The 21129-nt window shown below is 43.8% G+C and overlaps 1 protein-coding gene across 1 annotated transcript in view; it reads left to right on the top strand.

Annotated features, from left to right (window-relative positions):
• The first annotated feature begins 6119 nt into the window (after nucleotides 1-6119).
• Nucleotides 6120-21129, top strand: part of LOC122577918 (probable G-protein coupled receptor Mth-like 1) — a 154168-nt gene continuing 139158 nt past the window's right edge. Inside the window, exons 1-3 of the mRNA XM_043749621.1 lie at nucleotides 6120-7151; nucleotides 9052-9324; nucleotides 11608-11843. Of these exons, the coding sequence (XP_043605556.1) occupies nucleotides 6616-7151; nucleotides 9052-9324; nucleotides 11608-11843 (1045 nt within the window). The 5' untranslated portion in view covers nucleotides 6120-6615. The remainder of the gene's footprint in view (nucleotides 7152-9051; nucleotides 9325-11607; nucleotides 11844-21129) is intronic.

Raw genomic sequence — 21129 nt, 5'->3', positions numbered from 1 at the left:
CCATTTCAAAAATAGATAAACAGACGTTGAATTTCAACGAACGAGCTACTTGTTTCTTGCCGAAAAATGAAATTACAGTGTACGGTGAACTCGTAACGAAGTCGAAAGAGACCGGGCGCCAAGTTTCACGCGCGTGATAATACGATCGAATGACGGGGCAGTCTCGGAGGACAATCGTACAAGCCTGTCGAGCGTCGAAACGCAATTCATCATGCAGCTCGCCCCTGAAGAATAGGAGGGGAATGGCAAAGAGATTGGACGCGGAAGAGAGGGAGGGAACGCGGAAAAAGGGAAAAGCAGAAAAAGATAGCACGAGAAGAACGGAGGAAAGAGAAAGAGGAAGAAGAAGGGATGAAGAGAGGCGATAGAAAGAGAGAAGAAGGAAGAGAAATAAAGGAAGAAAAACGGCCGCAGGCCTTGTAGGTACCCTTGCACGCACTCGACGCATCAATCTTCTTTGCCAACAATGTTCGCGTAAATTACCCTCATCGATATCAAAGTGACGAGGGTGGTAGGCGGCGTCGCTGTTCCCAGCTATGGTGCTGGCGGAAGAGACCAGCCCTTATCTCGCGCCAGTCAGAAAATTGAGTTTACAAAGATTCCATCGTCGGGCAGAAGGCTCTTAGGTGTTCCTTTCCTCTGCCCCGTTCACGAATTCGCGCTTCGGAATTTTACTCCGGTTTAAGGGATTTTCATATCTTTCGGAATGTATCGCAGGTGGAAATGATATAGCAAGTTGGTAAGTTATATCGTTAAGTAGGATCATCTATTAATCTAAGTTAGAGTCACTCGCAGGCAGCTGTGTTTCTTCAAGTTTATTTCTACCTTCGTTAGCAGTTCAACGATAATACAAGTTAAAAATTATAGTCGTTATAGTCGTTTTGGTGCACAAAGAGATGACCTTTTCCAGATACGCTACGAAGGAATTTATATCCTTCGAAACGCCTCAAATTGGTTGTTTCGATCTTGGAAGTTCGAAAACGTTAATCACCGATCAATAGGAGCTGTACGGAAGCCACGAAGACACTGTCACGCCAAGTAATTTATTACTATTTCGAAAAGCTTTACTATCGCAAAACGAAATTATTCGTTAAAAGACAGTTATATTCAACAATTTCGACAGGATATCGTCTATAAAATAGGTATAGACGAGAAGATTCGCTTATCTAGATGGTTAAATAATGAAACGAGATTTCGTTGCTGCGTAGCTAGGATTGAGGTTTCTGCTTTACGATCGTCGCTTCTACAGGTCATCATACGTTGCTAAGGCCTAACGGCCTGTTGCAGTCCAACCGCGTATACCTGCGTCAATTATTGCCCGTTTAGAAATTCCACGGTTGTCTGCCTGGTGAAACCGATCCGCTTGATGTCGTGAAGCCTATGAATCGCAATTAGTCGATCCTTTTCGGAGTAACCTTTAACTCGGACCTTTTGTTCGTCCCTTTGAAACCCAAGCTGCTTTGCACAGCTCGGGATCGGCATTGCCAGTGCTTTACAAAACTCGACTCGCGTGTTCGTGTTCGCTTTAAATTCCACTTACTACGTGGTCGAAGCTCGTACCTGCCACTTTTCCTGCGGAATTTGTGATTTTCATATGGAAGGGTCGTTGCTGGGTAGAAATTACCTTCGATAATGGCAACAGCCACCGAAGCTGGGAAAAATCGCTGAAAACATGCGAAGCAATTGCGGAAAACAGGAAGCGGGCGCATGCTATCACGGAAAGACTGTACGCGAGCTGACCGACGAGCGCATAGAGCGTACAGACAGCGCAATCGGCCCATAAATTTCCAGTGATACCATGCATCGGTGGTGGCGGCCTAGCTCGAGCGTGCTTCCGATATGCACGGTCGGCTCTGGTCGGTCCGAAGCACCGCCTTAAATTCCCCTCAGACGCCTCTAAACAAGACCAAGAAGACGAAAGGGAGAACGTTGAACGTAGCTCTGCAGGAAGAGATTAGAGCGCACGAAAGTTTCGCGGTACCGTGGCGTCCACGATACTCGGTTTAATGTACCGTTATGATCTTTATGGGGAACGTTTATAGGCCATTACGATTGAGTTTTCACGCCGAAACGGTGTTCCGTAGTCGTGCAATATTTTTTCTCCTCCCGGCACACCGTTGATAACTCGATCTCGCGAGACAGTTGCACGCTCGTAATTATCGATGAGATCGCCGATTCGAAGTGGATCGTTTCACGTCAAATCGATGCTCGCGAACGATATTAAGGGGGAGAAAGAGAAGGAAGAGGCACTCGTTAATAGTAGTTGCCCTCTTTCCAGCATGTCAGGACGTTTCCACTTTTAATCGCGCCTGCGTATATCTTCCACTTTCACCGGACTTTCCTCGGCGACTCTGCGTAATGAAAATCTCCAGCTAACAGGATCATCAGCGACGAATTAAGCGAATTTGCAGTAATCGCAAAGGCGGTCGCCACTCCGGCCAGGATCTTTAATTAACGAAGCTTATTTTAATCATCCCCGATCAACCGTGAAACCCTCCTCTGGCTACGTAATAATCGCGTTCGTTGGAAAAACTTCCGTCCAGCCCTTCCTTCTTTGGTCACGCCGCGATAAATTTTACTGCGTCTAGTATCGCGTCGTGCAACGAAATTAATCGGCGCAAAAGCCAAGGGACTGTATTTTCCCGAAAATTACATCGGCGCCGATATTAAAACGATATAATCTTTCATTTTCGCGGGAGAACGTCCCGTGGTAGTTAATCGTAGGATGATAAAGACGAAGAAAATTGCTGCTAGAAAAAGCATTTATCGAGAGTGTGTGCGACTAAACTGACGTTCCGTGCAATTAAACAGAACGCTTAATATAGATGGTCTTGGATAAATGCACAGAATCTGGCAGTTTAAACTCTGGAGGCCGCCGAACGATTATCTCAGGATGGTAAACGACTAGCTGTTCTTTCGACAAGAAGCGTGTTAATTTTCCCCGGTTGCTCCCTGTTTCGAGATCACTATGATCGACGACGGTTACTCCCATGGGTCCTCGTATTTATGGGGCTCGAGATTAGCTCGCGAGACCCCGGCGTAACCTTTACGACGAGGAAGAGTCTTTTACGACATTGCGACGTAATCGAACGACGTTATCATCGGGCCTGCCGCATGAGTAACTTTATTGCCTCGCGTTTACCCCTTTTTTCCACGACGTTCCTCCTACGTGTTTTGCATTTTTATTCTAACTTATATATTGCCGGAATATAACAGGCGATTCAACACGAATGCGAGAATGTGTTTATGGCGGCACGAAGTTTTTTGAAACCAAAGGGGAAGAATGAAAATCACGCGTGTCGTTTAAGGACCATTTTTACCACAACGTACGAGTGCTTTGCGTAATTCGTACATTAGCGGAAATTCGACGAATCCATGGCGCCACATAAACCACCGTAATCATCATCGTCGACGCTTCACCCGAGACTCCTAAATATTTGGCTCGGCGCCGCGACCAACCGCGTTACGTATCTTTCCCGCTTCGTTTCATCGTTCCATCGTTCAATTAGTAAAACAAAACCGCGTTTGGCGATCGCTTTTACGATTTATAATAAACCAAATGGGGAGAGTCGATGAGGGCGGGGGACGATGCATTATCGTGCAGCCCGGAGCGCATTATTTTCGCGATAGGATCGTCAGCGCAGCCTCGATTCCCTTAATGAGTAACGGTCGATCGAACAATGATTTCGCCGGATTTCGAAATCGTCCGAGAGAGCAACGTTGCGTTGGATCAAACCGTCTGGCCCGTACCCTTCACCCGACCAACCTAGACGACCACCGGCAACACACGGGGGTAGATAAAATCTGTATTACGTTTAGGGACGTTGCTGGGCGTGCGTGCACCCCCTTGCAAACCTATTAACGTGCGTGCACGCGTTGCATCGCGACCCATACCCGAGACAGAGACAGAGATAGGAGTTGAAGCGAGATCGTTTCTGGATCCACGTGATTTACGCGTGCCGGCGCTGCTCCGAATTCCAAAGCTTCCTATTAACTGGGTGCAGCGCGCGGAATCGCGGCGGCGCGTTGGTACGCTCCGCTTCGTGCGTTCCTACGAAATTTGAAAAACGATTTTATCGGCTAGTCCCGATTGCAGTCGTATTCGAGCGGCGCTCGCACGATATTTCAACCGCCATGGGACAGCCGCTTAATTGCGGCATACATCTCCGCCCTTAATTTCGCAATTAGTTTCGCATTAAGGCGAAAAACCAAAAAGAAACGGTACGAGCCGTTAGTCCGGCGACAAACAACTCACCTCTTCCCACCCTTCGTTTCTTTCAACCCCTTTCCACCCGTTTCCGCCTTGCACCAAGGTTTTTCCGTGGGTCGCGCTACTCGGCGTCCCAAACGTTAAGGACACTTTAATTGACAAAATTTCACAGACACGCCGCCGCCACCGGCACCGCGACATAAATTTCCAATTTTCGTCACGCAGAAATGGCGAAGAAGTTTAATTGGCGCCGTCCGAAACTTTTAAAGCGTTTCCGCTTGTCGGCTCGGAACAGCGTCTTGTTCGTTCCTTAAAGGGGGTAAAAAGGAGTCTTCCAAGCGGTTTTTACCGTGAAAGCTTCCACTCTGGATGGAACCCGTCTTTCGAATCAATTTTCGACAGTGTTACACCCTAGAAACTCTTGGAAGCCTGGTATTTGCATCACGATCGACCATTAACCAAATTGGCCACGTCATGCCAGTATTCGAAAAAAACCTTCTACCATGCTGTTTTTGTACACGCTGTATACTCCTTAATTACGAAATACTTTGGTGCTGCTGCTGCTTCAAAGTATCTCGTTTGTTAAGAGGTTCTTCTTGATATGGCCTTAAACTCGAGGAGAATCGATGAAACGGCTGGATTCGAGGGAACAGACGGTAACGAGATCGAAAGAGTGTTCACAGAACACCGTCTGCTGGCCGATCTGGCTTCGTTGAACGGGATCGAGCGGTACACTGTTAATCTCGCGCGAATATAACGCGACCATAAATTACCCAAACGAGCGGCTGAGCACTACGTGGAAAGTGTGCTCCCCGGCAGCGGATCTCTTCGTAGGCAGCCTCGGAGGATAGTTTATGGACTTGATCTTGCGTACTGTTACCTTGATTCTCGGTCATTATCATCGTCGACCTGCACGCGATCAGAACTCACCACCGATACATCGCCGTGGTCCAGGATGTTTGCGCGCTGAAAATACATAGGCAGAGATGGTAATTTCGCGATACCACGTCCGCCACGATAGTACCATATTTATTTTGTCAATAATAATGAACGCAAGGGCGGTGCTGTGTATTTTCTCACAGATTCCGTTCGAGCATTGTATCTTCCCGGAAGCGGCGCGCGGCCGCCTTCCAGATCTGGACGAGCGATTCTCGCTGGATTCTCGGCTCGTTTAACCTGCCTATTACCGTGCGAAATTTCCCGATTCTCGCGGTTATCTAATACGTACGTAATTTTTAATCAAACCACCGAGGCCAGCCTCATCGAACATCGGTCGATGCGTTTGTATGTTTCCGTCGTATGGAATCTCTCGAACCCACCGCGAAGCAACTCTCATCTTCAGCACTAAAGCTAATTCCTTTGAAAACGAATCCACGCTGATACATTTCACGCTACATATCTCGAGTAACATAACTCAAACAAACTTTTGGGGAAAAGCCAAAAGATAGGAAGGTTACGGAAATATTATTTAATTAAACGGATAGTGTTGACGAAAAGAAGAAAATTCTAGGAAGCGATGATTTAATTAACAACGCAGGATTTCATTATTTTGCTTGATGTGTAATTTAATTCCTTTATACAAACATAAGAGACGGAAGTATAAAAATGAGGAAAAGAGGATCCTAAGCAGGAACCAGAGACGCGGGTGGTTTGCCAAGGAGGAACGAAGGACTCACGCAAGATACCGTTGCACTTCCGGGAAGGAAGTGTGGTGGGAGCGAGCACGTGGTCGCGCCAACTCACCCCACGGTAGTCGAGGAGGTCCGTCGCGAAGAAAGAAGAAGGTTAGATGGTTGAATAAGGGCGGGAGTGGCGGGAGGCTGCGCGCGCAACCACAGGCCACGCTGCCGCCGGTGGCTCGAGAGTGAGCCGCGTGGTCGGCCCGCTTCAGTAACTCCGATACCTTCGAGCGAGCGAGTCACGTCCGATTTCGAACCCGACTGTCTACAGAGACGCGCCAAAACTCCTCTTACTCCGAGTATTTCGTGCTTATTTTCGTCCACGCTATTAAATTCAGTAGGCGTATCGCGATCGAAACGATGCAAAAACACGCTTGCCTTTCCCTCCCATTTTACCGAATAAATTGATCGTTTAGTGAACGTCGAACATTTGGTGTACGCTGTTTATAAACACGATAGTCGCGCGATCCAAACAAACGACTTCGAACTCTCGTGTATTCTACGCCGCCGAATATGCGGTCGAATATTCTTAGCGAGGAGTGAGTGAATTTCGTAAATTACATCGGATGTTTGATATATTCGCGAAACTTTGACAACGGTGACTTGTGCAATTCTCCAAACATCGAGCTTACGAAACGACTGTCGAACGACTGAAACTTCCGTGTAATGTTCGTCTGATTTTATTCTTCGATTCTACTCGTCTGTTCATCGTTTTACTTTTTACGAATGATTTTCGCTATGAAGGCGATTTATTACCTTACGATTCTCTGGACCATTGCAATCCCGGTGTTGTGCGAACCCGTGAACGTGCCTATGAAACCGAGATTGACCATTCTCAAGTGTTGTCGACACAACGAGGAACTGGTGAAAGAATCTGACAACGAGACAGACACGAGGACTCGTTGCAGACCGACGAAAAACGAATGGAAACCCATTATCTATTCGCCTTCCGAGGCGAATATGTTGGAGAAACCGCCCATGGAATGGGACATCGTCGAGGGAAGGAGGCCCGTTTGCGATCAGAATTCTGCGTTGATCTACGTACCCTACCGAATCACCAATCCGTTCGTGCTCATGGACGATGGCCGCGTGCTCATCGACATCCACATGAACGAAAGATTCGAGCCGAGCGAGTATTGCGCCGATTCGAACGCTCTTCTAGTTTGCATGAAGAATAAAACGGAAGGAAACCACGCGGCTGCCACCATGAGACCACGTATTAGAAAATGCTGCGGAGAAAACGCGACTTTCTACGAAGAAGAGTAAGTTTTAGAGTTTGGGTGTTTTGAGGCGTTGCGTTGAGGTTTTGTTGACTTTCCTTCGATTCGTGCGATATGTATTGCTTTGACAACAAAGGTAAGACACGTCGAGGATAATTGGTTGATCCAGTGATATTAGCGTTCTGTTTACGAATAGGTACGCTGCACAACTACGGAGAAAAACGATATTTCCAAGTATCGATTCATAGCTTGTTGACATAAACTTTTACGGTTTTAGCTATTAATGTTTCGAACTATAATATTTTATGATATATAATTAAAATCTATAATCAGCAAATATACATTTAAATTCTTTTAACGGAACATTATATTTTACTGCAATTTTTAAAATGGCACAAAGTAGTTCCATCTAACCTGGAATTTTATATTTCGATATGTCTCAATGACAGTCTACAACAGGCTTTCTAAACGTCGGTTTGATACGTGATATACCATTAGTCTGTAAGAGGTTAAAGGTACAAGGAAACTCGTTTTAAAAACTCTTTCGCAGCTAGTATCTGTTTCCATAGTTTGTCAGTATAAAATACGTTAGGTTGTTTGATAAACTCGGGATGTTTTTATCGGAAATTTCTATCAAATAATTAAATGCGCGAACGAACACTGCTGCGAACAGAGTTAATATTCATGTACATGTATTTGTAGCCATATAAAGCTATCGTAATATTACCGATAGAGTTCGTATACACATGAACCGAACGGAAAAACAGGAAGGTAAATTAAATTTTATGCGGCTTAATATACAAACGAACCGCATAATTTAGACAAGTTAGAGACGATCGATATTCCTTGCAGACAAATATCCCGGTGATTTGTATTCTAGTGGCAAGCTCGAAGTTGAGAGGAACGCCGGCTAGCTTCGCGAATAACTGTAATCGTTCGGTCGGTTACACGAAATTTATTGGTTTACCCATGCCGGTGTATTTTTATTGAGAGGCGCCAGTTGTCGTTTGACGCCGTCCCTCCGGAAAAAAAAAAAGAATAAATGTTGGGAAAAGTTGCGCGAGGCTTCCCTCGGAAATGCGGTGTTTGCGATGCAAGCGTGACGCTCGAGTAAACAAAAAATGCCGGGTTTCGTTTTAATCGCGCTTTCAATCGTTCAAGCTTGGGCGTTCCGTGGACTTTGTTAGAATTCTGTGTGGCCAGCCGGCGCGTTTCCTAGATAAATTCTTGCGATACGAACGATATATGCATTTTTCTTTCTCTTCTTTATCCACTCGTGCTAGCGGTTGTGGTTTTCTCTGTCGCTTTGCTTCTATTCGTCCACGTCGAACTTACTTAGTGTAAGATGTCTTGGAAAATCCTAAATATTAGTTCTATGAATTGTAGTTCCTTCGAGACTCAGGCTTATCGTTAGATTTATTGATTCTCAAAGCGAATCTCTTAAACTTGATAGTGAAAGTCTCGTACATCTTAAGTATCTAACATCAAGAATTCAAGAAACACGACGTGTAAATGTTGAGCGTAAAAGAACAATTATTTCAGAAATAATCATGGCGAATAATTTTTCAATTTATCACACCGTCGAAGGATTAACCGTCCTGAATAAAAGACAGATTTTACGCGAATAAGAAATACGCTGTTTCAAAACAATTTGTAATCCAACGTTACTCGCTTTTTCTTGCTCAATCCTTTACTCGATAAAAACACAGGATATAGGTATATAGTATTTCTGAATCATCGCTCTTTAATATCCAACTTATATACAATCGCTACCTAATCCTTTCACCTCAATTTCATCTTACTTAAACGTTTCTACAACACCATTAATCTTACATCACCAACGTATCCAGTCTTTCGTTTCTTCCATTATATTCCTAATGTTAATTTATCAACATCGATGCTTTCGAAACAAAGCAAATCTCATTGAAAATTTCCGTTACAGACAAACGTGCGTTCTTTCCGAGGAAGCCACGAATCCGACGCCTTTGCTGCCAAATGCCTCTGCCGCTGCTGAAATCGTGCCTGGCTTTCCGTCTTGTCGTCGTTCCGATAATCTTACGATTTTGGGCGACGCTAAGGATGCCCTGTTGTTGCCAGATGGCGGCTTTGAAATCGGCGGCGTCACGTTACCCACTGGTCAGTTTTGTATTGAGAGGATCAAGGAACTGAACCACGTGTCCAAGGTCTTCGCGTGTTCCGAACACGGATCGCAAAAGTGAGTTTGGTATATAAGTTAAACATAAAATTAAAGAAGTAGGAAGATTGTTATCTTGAGGCTCCTCTTATATATCTTTTTTCTAAATTATGTTTCGTGACCCGAATCCTTTTGCATAATTGTTATTGACATTTTGCAAGTTATAAGCTAAATTACGTTTCTTTTTATCCTATTACTATGTGAAAGAGAAATCCTAACTGTTTCGATCTTTGATGCATACCTGATAAGGATTGTAAAAACGAATATAAACTTAAATATTCCATATATTTTTATACGTCGTTACGATCCATATACCGAGCTCTAAAACGCAAAAAAAAACGCTATAAAAGAAAAATTCGCTGCCCCGCAACGTTGGAAATTTCAGACATCCTGCTTACGTAACCATACGCGCCGATCTTTTACTATTTTTCCACTCGTTTCTCGGACTAGCATTAGGATTTCCTCTCGTTAGCGTGGTTTCTTCGCGTGCCTTCTCAAACGAGCGCAACGAGCGTTCTACTCGACGGACCGCGTTTCTTCGTTAAACAAAATTAAAGTAATGAACGAAACCGCGGCTGTAACGCGACTGTCACTGAATTTCTTCAGCCAAATAAAAGCGAACGAAAATGCAGGTTTCCAGTGAAATCGGTGAATATTATCAGGAACGTATAGGTCTTGCGGTTCGCAGCCGTAAATCACGTTCTTTTAATTTATTTTTAATCGATCGACAATCGGCCGATTCACGCTTTTCAAGAGGGCAAGCTGGATCAAAGCGCGTCCTACTTGGAGGTTCGAAGCACGAATCGACTTTTTGTCCGGTCGAGTATCGGCTGTCTCGATCTGGATTTATCGTACGGCTTAATTGCATCCTCGATGGTCGAGGTTCGGTGCTGGCCGCTTCTCTCCGCTTCGACAACACGAGAAAAAGTCGGTTCCTTCACTTTCACTTCTCTCACGAAGAATTTCTAGGTCACATCCGTGCGACCGCGATGCGCCGCATCATCCGTGAACACATTTCCGTACCAGGTGTATAGTGCTACTTGAAACGATGGCTCGTATCGATGACAAGATGAAAGTCAGATTCCATATTTCGTTGCTGTATGAAACACGAACTTGACGTATTCGTGTAATTTTGTACGGTAGAAGAATATACGTATATGTAACGTGAAACATTTTACACATCGTAGTTTGAATTCATAAAGATCGATGGTCAAAGAGGACTTCTTTTTATCAAGTTTCACGTTACCAATCCCTTTTATAATAGTTACATGGTCCAAATTGTATCGTTGAACTTTCTATTCGAAAACGATTGTAATAGGACGCTCGACACCAGAGTCTCGGAAATTGTACTCGGAAAACGTGTGGACGCGTACGCTTGTCGCGTGCAATTTGCAAAACAACGCTCGAAACTCAATTAACGGGACCGTTTACATGTGGTCGCGCGGAGGGCAGCCCTTTCACAAGCAAAACCCGGCCTCTGCGTAACGTTTTATTTCGAATAGAAGGTGGTCGATGTTTATTTACACAATGATGGTGATTATTCGTAGGAAAAGCCCTGTCTTAGGTGGACCGACGAAAGAAAGCGAATACCTACGCGTAGAAAGCGCTACGCATCGTACATATGCCACGCATAATGAGCGTGAACGTTCGTGGTGCATGACTACACGCGCTGATTAGTTAGAAAACAGCCATATGCTTTTTTTCCTGTCCGCTGTCGGAGACACAGTTCTCCAACAGAGAAGCGGTGAACGACGTGACTAAGCCCGAGATACCCTCACGAAACTCGGAGAAACGATTTCACCGGCGAGACTTTCACTGGCGAGGCTGGAGAGAATGGAGCGTCGATTTGCGTCGAAATTCGAGTATCGAGACACGAATGCGCGTTTCGTGGAACGAACAGGATGTTCCTGGAATCGAAACTGTCGACAGAGTGTCACAGAAGCGATCGGTGCTTGTAATGGCAAACAGTGTCTGTTGCAACGTAACGCGATAAAATCACTCGATCCTGTATATCGCGTGAAAAAGACGCAATAGCCTCTGCAATAGAGCGAAGGTTTGAATCAACGACTAATTACGCGAATTTCTAACGATACAGTAATTCACTGTTGACCGAAAATTCTGTTCCTAACGGTCTCGAAATTTTTCAAGGATAGATGCGCCCAGAATTGCAGTCACGTAGATCAGACTCGCGTTGTTCGAAGATCAACGAGATTCTAATTTCCTGATATCGATAGAAATTGACACAGATTCGTAAACAGGTAAGCAGAGAATAAAAAAGGAATGCTTTCCTTGGTAAACTTTCAGGCCCATAATTCAGCCAGCCGACATCAGATTCACCTTGTACCCTGTGGGCTTCATCATTAGCGCAGTATTCCTGGCAGCCACGTTGGCCGCCGGTTGGTTGCTGCCAGCCTCTCATCACGTTCTGCACTGGCGTTGCCAGACTCATCATGTCACCTGCCTGATGCTCGGTGATCTCCTCATGGCCATCATTCAGCTCGCCGGTGACTCCCTGCACGGCGCATTCTGCAAGGCGCTCGGTGAGTCATTGCGCTTTATGTTTATCCCGTCCTTTTACATATATCGGATTGCAGTCTTGCACGATTAGAGCATTGCAATTAATCGATCGTTTCCTGGATAATTTAGATCAAGCGTTACGTCTTGTACGGAATCAAAAATATCCTGATATGTTCTTACGAAGAGGAGTGTACATCGGAGAGGACTTCTTAAACGAAAGGTTACACAGTTAGAACGACGAAAATTAGGCGAAATTACAGTATACTTTATTGCAAGAAGATACACTATGTTTCCCATTAGGTTTGACTCTATGTAAAAGCACCGTGCAACTCTTTGGATACTCGATTCTTGAGATCCGCCTAGAATCAAAGACCCCGGAGCCACCCGTTGTTAATCATTCGACGTTCGATCATGCGGAACATGCGATTTCTCGCGAAATTAATCAACGACCAGCTTGTCGAACCGACGTTACGAGTGGAACGCGTTCCGCGGCTCGTTTTGATCTCTCCCTGCGTAGCGAATTTTTGCTCGTTTCACAGGGAACAATCGGCGGTGCTCACTCGTAACGCGTGCCAGCTATGCGAGCAAATATACACCGATGGAATTCGAATCGGCCAGGGCGAAGCTTTATTTGCTGTGCACCATCCCACGAACTCCAGGCTAATTATTCGGATAATCGTGCTAATCCCTCGGCAAAGCTTCGCTTCTCCGTTTCGCTCGTTTCGATCGCGAGAATCGATTACAGCGTACACCTGCGAGCTATCCAACGGATGGTCTCGTCTGTGTCCACGAGTAACAGCGACTCTCATTTGCATCTCCGCTCGTTTCCGGCATTATCGCTTTGTAGTCGGCCTTTTTCGCGTCTCTCTCTCTCTCTCTCTCTCTCTCTCTTTCTGTCTCTCTGTCTTTCTCTCTTTCTCTCTCTCTTTCACCTCTACGTCCCTCGTCGCGGCCAGATTTAACCCGACCCATTCCGCGGGGTAATTATGTTGCGACCAGGGAAACCGGTGAATTTGCATCGAGCGTATTTCTTTCGGCGCGCAACGCGCGATCCCTTTGCGCGCCGGATCCACCAAGTCTCGCGGCTATTTCCGTTCCCCAGCCACCGGTAAATTTTCACCATAGGATCGCTCGTCCGTTTGACAGAGCACGGCGATTGCGCCCTTTGCGTCCTTTCACCTGATGCCGCTCCGCTTCGCATTCATCGATCGAACAATGGTCTTTGGACTTTTTTGCGCTTTCTACCGTGATATATTCTTTGGTAAATATATTCTCAAACAACAGATAAGAGAGCCAAGGATCTCACTTGTTCGTGTAGACTCGTGTGCGTCCAAGTAACACGGAAAGAGGAGAAAGTAGGACATCGACTGACCTACAATCGGACTCTCCACGGGTTGCTCTTCTTGCTCTTTTTCCTCCTTTTTCTTTTCGCCCCTTCTTCCACCAAAGTTTTCCTTCCCTAAGGTCTTATCGCCGTGTTCTCGAACCTTTTACGGACGAAGTTTATTGTATTGACACAGTTTGGTGATGAATTTGTTTGGTTGGCTAGAAGCAACTGGGCGCAACGTGTTGTAGGTTTGTTAGGGGAGACTAATGGTTCGAGTGACGACAGAGATTGTTTAGGAGATTACGCTTCCTAATAATGACATCACGGGACAATTTTTCTTTTCCGGGTTTTTACGCTTCTGATTTCGTTATGGCACGTTTTAAGCGGGATCGTGGAATTAGTTGGAAGTTCTCTTTTGTTCGAAATACTTGGTCTGCTTTGTGCGAGGAGATTGCATAAGCGTGTCACGTTATGCTTCCTCAGACATCTTACGCGTGGAGAGATAAAATGAGCAAACAGACGCATTTTCAAGGAGAGTCGAACCCGATGGAAGCCAATCTACTGTTCTATTTCTTACAATTACAGCCGCTAACACGATGAGCCTCTGAGAATTCAAACTCATCTACTCCGCTGTACGTTAATTTTTCAATTTCTCGTTACTTGATCGCGCATTTTAAACTTTGTTTCATGGATAACATATCTGTGTTTGAATATGTGAGTCTCTCGGTGCTCTACTTTACGGTAATTTCTTCGTTTCATTGCATAGGTACACGATCCACATCCAGTTTCGAAGAGACGATGTATTTATTTCCGTAGGTTCGTTCGTCGCAACATACGACATAAATAACAGTAAATTCTAAGGTAAATTCAAAAAGCAGCATCGTCGTATTTTTGTATTTCTCAACTTGCGGAATCGATCGAACGGTGTCTTAACTGTTCGTATCGTCTAAAAGAAGAAGGAAGGCGTCAGCTGTTATGACGCAACAAACAAATATAAAAGTACGCGGTCGATTAATTTTACTGAAATTTACAACCGTCACGATTACATATCGCTAAATTCGTGTTCCGTCATCTGGCTAAATTATTAGTGTTCGACTTTCTGAAACGTAACTGGCATAGTTCCATAAATGCGCAGGAATAATCGTAAATCGCAAAGTGAACGTTATAAAAATATTTTCCAATATCCTCGTCCCTTTTTACTTCTTAATTTATGGATCAGTATATAGTTTGTATGAGCTTATATCTAAGAGATACCAAGAACTACGAACAAAAAAGATTAGACACGGTATTGGAATCGAACAGTTGCACAAGCAATCGAAAATTCAGCTGACTCGTCGGCGATCGAGCCGGGAAAACGAATTGGATTCGACTCTGTACTCATTTCATCGTGGCGGAAGTATTAAAATTCATGAGCGTTTTTAATTCGATTAGTTCGGTCGTCTTTCAGGAACCGACTACGACTACGGCGGCAACAGTAGCCGGTTAAAAATTCAACTCGATTATGTTCGCTCGGTGAAATCTAGTTTCCCCGAACTGTTAACTTCTTCTCCCCGAGGCCTCTCGCAGTGCTTCGCGGCCAGAATAATTTGTAGCCGGGGAAATCTCGTCGGTTCTTAAACCGTAGATCGTGCTCGGACTTCTGTTTCCAAATCGATCGGTGATTCCGTTTAGAATCAGCTACATACACGCTGTGTCCAATTCGTCGAAAGCTATTAGCGAAACCGACGTATTTGAGAAAGCACCAGGACCACCGGTTCAACTGTTGACTCGATCGAAAGTTGGAATTTATTTTTCCATTGCCTCAAGTTCGCGGAAGCCCTCCGTTTCCTGTTACCTGTTTTCTCGCTGAAAATTCTACGCACTACTCCGCTGCTCGTTTTATACTGGCCGATACGATATTTGCGTAACGGAAACCTTGAAGGATGATCGGAACGATAAAAAATAAATTTTTACTCGTCATTGGAGATCGTTGTGTGTTTATCCTGGTACGTGCGGTTTCTTCAGGTAGCCACTACGTTCGAGTTCCAACGCGAGCACAATATCTTCGATTACGCGCCGCGCAAGCGGCGTACGATTTTACGCTAACGTGATGCCACTTCGATCAACCAAAGAATTTCTCCGCGACGTTTAACACGTTCCCTGCCAGACCGATGTTTGCTTACTTTTTCGTTCAATCACGTTGTTACGATTAATAGTTTTGCTTATGCCTTACAATTATTTTAGCAGTTCAAACAGCACGATTATAAAGAAAAGGCTGTTTTGTTTAAAATGTGTTAAACGTCAAAGCAATAAATTTAATTTTTATGGAATTGTTTTAACAAACACACACAGAGTTGAACATTTACTCTGCCGAAATTCCAAATTACACGAATGGAAAGTTCAGCGTGCGGCGTATACACACGGAACGTGTTAACGGTATCGCGATCGTCTTCCTTCTTTTCTCGTTGTTCTCGAACCGTAAGAAAATGTCGACGCGGAGACGTTATTGTTTCGTAGAACTAGATTGTTACGTATCGATGGCCTTGCAGCGTCATGGCATCGAAAAACGGGTTAAACGCTCATTGCCGCAATTACGGGACTTTTTCAGCGTTTTAGACGACAGTCGGCCGGTGCCGGTATGCGGTCAAAGCGATTACACGGACGGGTTATGCCGTTTTTTTTTCGTTGAGGTTGCATTGCGATTTACGAACGCGTGGCGTAACGCGCGTATGCTCTGACGCGCGTGTGTTGCGTGCAAGGTTTACGCTGCTCGGTTCTTCGATCCTGTTAGATGGAAATAGGAGGCATCGCGTGGAACAGGTTGATCGCCATAGGTGTCCGTGATGTTACAGTAGCTTCCAGAACTTTATTCCTGATTTATAACGCTGTTGGGATTTGGAATGTTTCATAGTCGTTACAATTTTAACTTAAAAAATCTCTTTCTATTTCTTTTTCTTTTTTTCTTTTTCGTATCGCAGTTGATAAATGGAAATGATTTTCTGTGCTGTTTATACAATCTCGTTCAGATTAATCAAGTTGTATGTTTGCATCCATGCAAATTGAAATTCAAGTACTTTTCGAGCAAGTTGTATCGTAGCTTGGCTAACGCGAAGCTGCTATTTTCACTTAAAATACACTTATTCTTCCAAGTTTCAAGCGAAGCTCGGATTCTGCCGACGATTCTTTGACTATAAAGGAACGGGAGTTCCTTCCCAAGTAACGTGAAGTTATTTCCAGTTTCATATCTGGTAATATCGGTTTACCAAGTGGTAAACAAGTCGACCGTCTCTATTTTCTTCTTACTTGATGTGCATAATATTTTTATTATATTTACGCTTTATAGTTAATGTCTCGTATACTTAATGGCTGCCTTCGACGCTATTTTCCATTGTGTATCCACTTACAACTCCTACGTATCTTTCAGCACATTTAGGTCGTTCAGTGAATTTTATTCGCAACTGAATCAAAGGCGTTTACACTAAACTTTACGTACAAATTTCCTCCTCGTAAAGGAGTTAATTCGGTTGATACACCCGGTATATAAGGGAATGCCTTCATCTCGTAACGCTTTAATTGCGCTCGTTCGCAAGTACCCACGTTCCCGTGGCTCGACTCTCTCCGCAATGGCTCGTAGCTCGATTCACTTTTAATTACTTTCGACCTTGCAAATATCTGTCGTGTCTGGAGCCGGATGACTTCATGGAAACTCTCTTCTTCCGGCGCGTACCATCGAGGCGTGACTTGACCTTCGCCAACGATCTACGTTGCGCTGTATCGTAGTTCTTTTCTATCCACTTACGTACCTAGCTTCGATATCCGTGGAATAATTGCGCGTTGCGTGTCATCCTTTCTCGTTCCACGACGCCCAAGAAAACTACGCGATCCTACGTCATCGCTGCTTTTCTTTCCAGAAAGAATCATCGTGAAGGTAAGAAACGTTACTCGACTTGTTGATCTTTCTCGTGTTACCTTATTTCCTAAGAAAACACCGTGACCCGACATCGTTTCGCCGTGACTTTGGCCGAGAGGCAACGTACACCCTTTTATGGGCAACCCTCGTCGATAGCGTATTCCGAGCGAGAAACTGGAGGAGATTGAGAACGCTACGCCGGTTCCCATTCCTGCCTTTCGATTAGTTCCATATTTTGCTGCGATGCGTGTGCGAGCTTCGAACCAATAGCGTATTGTGAATAACAGGACTATCGGGGTGGCGAAACGAGCAGTTTGTAATTTTTCATTGAAATTTTACAGATTCGATACGTAGATGCAGCGGGGTATTTTTCGAAATGTGAATGATTTTAAAGTACAGCTGTGGCTAGAAGCTTGCAGTCGCGTTATCTATTCTATGGAATTTTAGAACAAATTAGATTGTAATTTTATTTCCTTAGGAAACTAATAGAACACCCGTTGAATGTATATTGGCTTGGCAACTAAGTGTCATTAGATGGTAATGACAAAATGAGTGAAGTGTAAGACTGCTGGCAAAAAGTTCAAGATAGAAACTACACGAAACAAATACATGTTGCAAATATCTTTCCATGTACACGGCCGGCTAAAAATTTGGGATCATTTTCTCAAACGTTCTACATCGAACGAGGACTATTGATCTATTGGGTTGACAACTAAGTGATTGCGGATTTTGTCATTAGGTGGTAATGTCGGTAATTCCTGTTAAATTTGCCACCCAATATATGTAGAAAGGACAACTTGTTCAAATTTCTTGGAAGAATTAATAAAATACCGTCGAAGAAATTAAAGGTGAATTATTGGCTTGACAACTAAGCGATTGCGTGGTAATTACTAAGTGATTGATGATAATGATTACCATTACCACCTAATGACAAAATCCGCAATCACTTAGTGATCAACCCAATAAATCAGTCTTCGTTCGATGTAGATACGTTTGAGAAAATGATCCCAAATTTTTAGCCGGTTATGTACATGGAAAAATACTTGCAACATGTATTTGTTTCCTGTAGTTTCTATCTTGAACCTTTTGGTACTAGTCTTACGCTTCACTCACCTGTACTTGTAGATCTGAATTTCTTAAGAACGATGCGTTCCAACGAATATGAAATTGGTTTCAGTCGTTATTTCCTCGTTCTATTTAATCTTGTTGGAAGATTCAACTTTATTTTCTAGTAATTTCGATCGTGGTCATTTTCAAAGTCTCCTCCTCTGTCAAATGGGTCTACTTTCGTTTCATATAGGATGCAGGGATTCGTCGAAAGTTCGGTTCAGCCCAGTTCTCCGATGCAAGTTCTCATTTACGAAAGGGTTCCCTGTTCCGTGATTTTCTGGACCGTCGAGTAAGCCTCAAAAAAACGTACAGCAGCCTGGCTGTCTTTCCTTTTTTCTTTCTTTTTTTTTTTTTTTTAACCAACTCGTCCGCCGAGAAGACGATCTATAATCTCTTTTCGTGCAAGGGCAGAAAGTCACCCTTGCCGTGACGCCAGCGATATCCCGGAATTAATGACGGTAAAAAGCACGCTTCCCCGACGAAAAGTCACGGATTTTTGTCCGTACGCCGCCACCCATATTTGTTCTCCGGTTCGTTCCGAGACCGTTCGATATTTCATTTCGGTATTTATACGTTCCAGATGATGACTTCTTGCAAAGTCTTTTTACGTCTCGGTCTTTCCCAGAATCCACGCGTTTAGAAAGAATGCCAGTGATAGAATCGTCTTAACATTATCCGAGGAAACCAAGTTACCTTTTACGTAATTGAGGCAATTCCACGTAATAAATAATTAACCAAGTAGAAAGAAACAAATAGAAATCTTTCACTGGCACGAAAAGATATCGATGCAAAGTCATAATATTCCCTTGCTCCCTGCGTAATAATTTCGATAATTCGATGCGTCGTTCTGTGGCCGTATTGTACCTTCTGCCATCAACAACGAATCGTTTCATAACTATAACTGCTTTACCGAAATAATAGCGGCCTAAACGGCACGCAAAAACGACATTGTTTCCAAGAATTAATTTCGACCGTCCGGATCATTTTACAATTTTAGCTACAATTTTAGTTCCAAGAAAATCGTCAAACTTCCCTATTTCATCTATTCCTTCTAGCCTGTGATCATGGTTAATTGAAAGATTAGATACACCGGCAGTGTGGCGACACTTGAGGAAACCCGTTATCGTAGGTCGCTTTCTTTCGATGTCAAGTTCGTTTCTCCTCGGGTTGATTAATGACACGGTTAATTAGCCTAAAATAGCGTGGCACGAGCGAGCGCAACGGATTCCGTGTTCCCTGACGACAACGCTCTTTTTCATTCAAACGCGTTGGCTCGCTATGCTCAGCCTGTACGATGTACAACACGGTTGGCGTTCGCTTATCGTTGCTTGTTCCCTCTTTGTGGGGTAGCAGAGGGAAACCCTTTCCGTGTTCGCTTGTCTCGAACACTGGTTACGTTTCAAAGTCGCCAGGGAGAGATAATCGAAGTAATTGTTTCGCTGGAGATTTATAGGGTAAGATGCGTGAAGATTGGTGTCAAGAGCAAGGGGTAGATAATTGTTGGTATAACGACAAAGCCAAATTACCCTGTGGGGAGACTAGAATTTACTGTTAATCAGAATCGATAGGTTGCGGAGTTTCAGCTATTTATGGAAAATTTAAATACGCAAAAATATATAAAATGTCCAAAGTTAGAACACTTATTATAATATTTAGAGAGTGGAACAAGTTTCTCGACGTGTTCCATTTCTTTTCAGCCCCTGTTATCGTTGAGATTATTAGATGTGTAAAGAGAGAGAAACGCGTGGATAAATTGCAAGGTAGAAAAATATATTTTAAATACAGAAGTGAAAGTACAAGTAGAAAATAATAATTAGTCTGGTCCAGATTCGCATGCCAGCAGTGTTACCCTATAACTGAAAACCCCCGAAGCCAACGTCGCCTGTCTACTGTTTATGGTCTGCCTTCGTCCCAGTCTTTCGTCTATGCGCTGTCCATGGCTTCAGTGCTTAAGAAAACTAAAAAGACCAGATGTAGAGTTTTCTCAGAAGCGTTGACCACTTCAACAGTTATAAAGTTATAAATTCGTATAAAAAGACACGCGCGACGATGCGAAACTTCTTGAACGTGACGAACAATTTTCTCAAATATGATCAGAGTTTCGATTAATACATCTCCTGACAATCTCATCATTTTTCCGAGAGACTGTGTATTTCAAACGTACAGTTTCGTAAGAAATTGCAGAGTAATTGTTGAAACTTCCAAGCCCATCCCCCTCTCGCATACAGCGTACGATTATGATTTTTAAATTGCCCTGCATTCGAGCTCCGCGTGAGTTGTAGGCAGAGGAATGGGCTATCCGTCTTCTAGGCCGGAAATTACACAGTCCTTAAGAAGTTGCGAAACTCGGTTGTTCCGATTGCTTAAGAAACTTTTCTCCCTGTGAATATTGCTTTCCCCGAGAGAACGCGAACTTTCGATTCGCTGGTTTTAATACACTTTTTACGAGTCTGCGGAAAATTGTCACGCTTTCGCGATTTTATTATCTACGTATACACGATGTACGCTCCGTTTGTTCGACAACGCGAAATCAGAAGCACGAGCAGAGTTTACAGGCGACTGAAACATAGGGGAGACAAGATCTGGACGACGTGAGATTACACGTTATAAAAGGAATAATTCGTAATATTTATTCGTTTGTCATACGGTCAGTGAACGCTGGTAATTTGAAGCAATTTTAAGAGAATCCTAAAGTTTGGAATTTCGGTGATAAAGTTACGGTAATTTGGTGCATATATCGGAGAACAAGTTAGAACGTAGAGGGAAGAAAGAATTCCTCAGTTTTCGTGAAAGAGAAATAAACGAGACTATTCCTTTATGCCAACAGCCATCATATTTTGGCTCGAGCATGGCACTCGGCATAGAATGTAACGTTACAGTGCTTGGTTCTGCCAAGCCATATGCATCGGTACGACCAAGATATCGTTTTAAACAGAGGAAAAAAATATTCGTTGTTTAATAGGACAGTATACGAGATATAAAG

This window comes from Bombus pyrosoma, linkage group LG3 (genome assembly GCF_014825855.1).
Source record: "Bombus pyrosoma isolate SC7728 linkage group LG3, ASM1482585v1, whole genome shotgun sequence".
Taxonomy (NCBI): Eukaryota; Metazoa; Arthropoda; class Insecta; order Hymenoptera; family Apidae; genus Bombus; species Bombus pyrosoma.
Note: the sequence above shows the minus strand (reverse complement) of the source record. Positions and strands in the feature narration are given on the sequence as shown.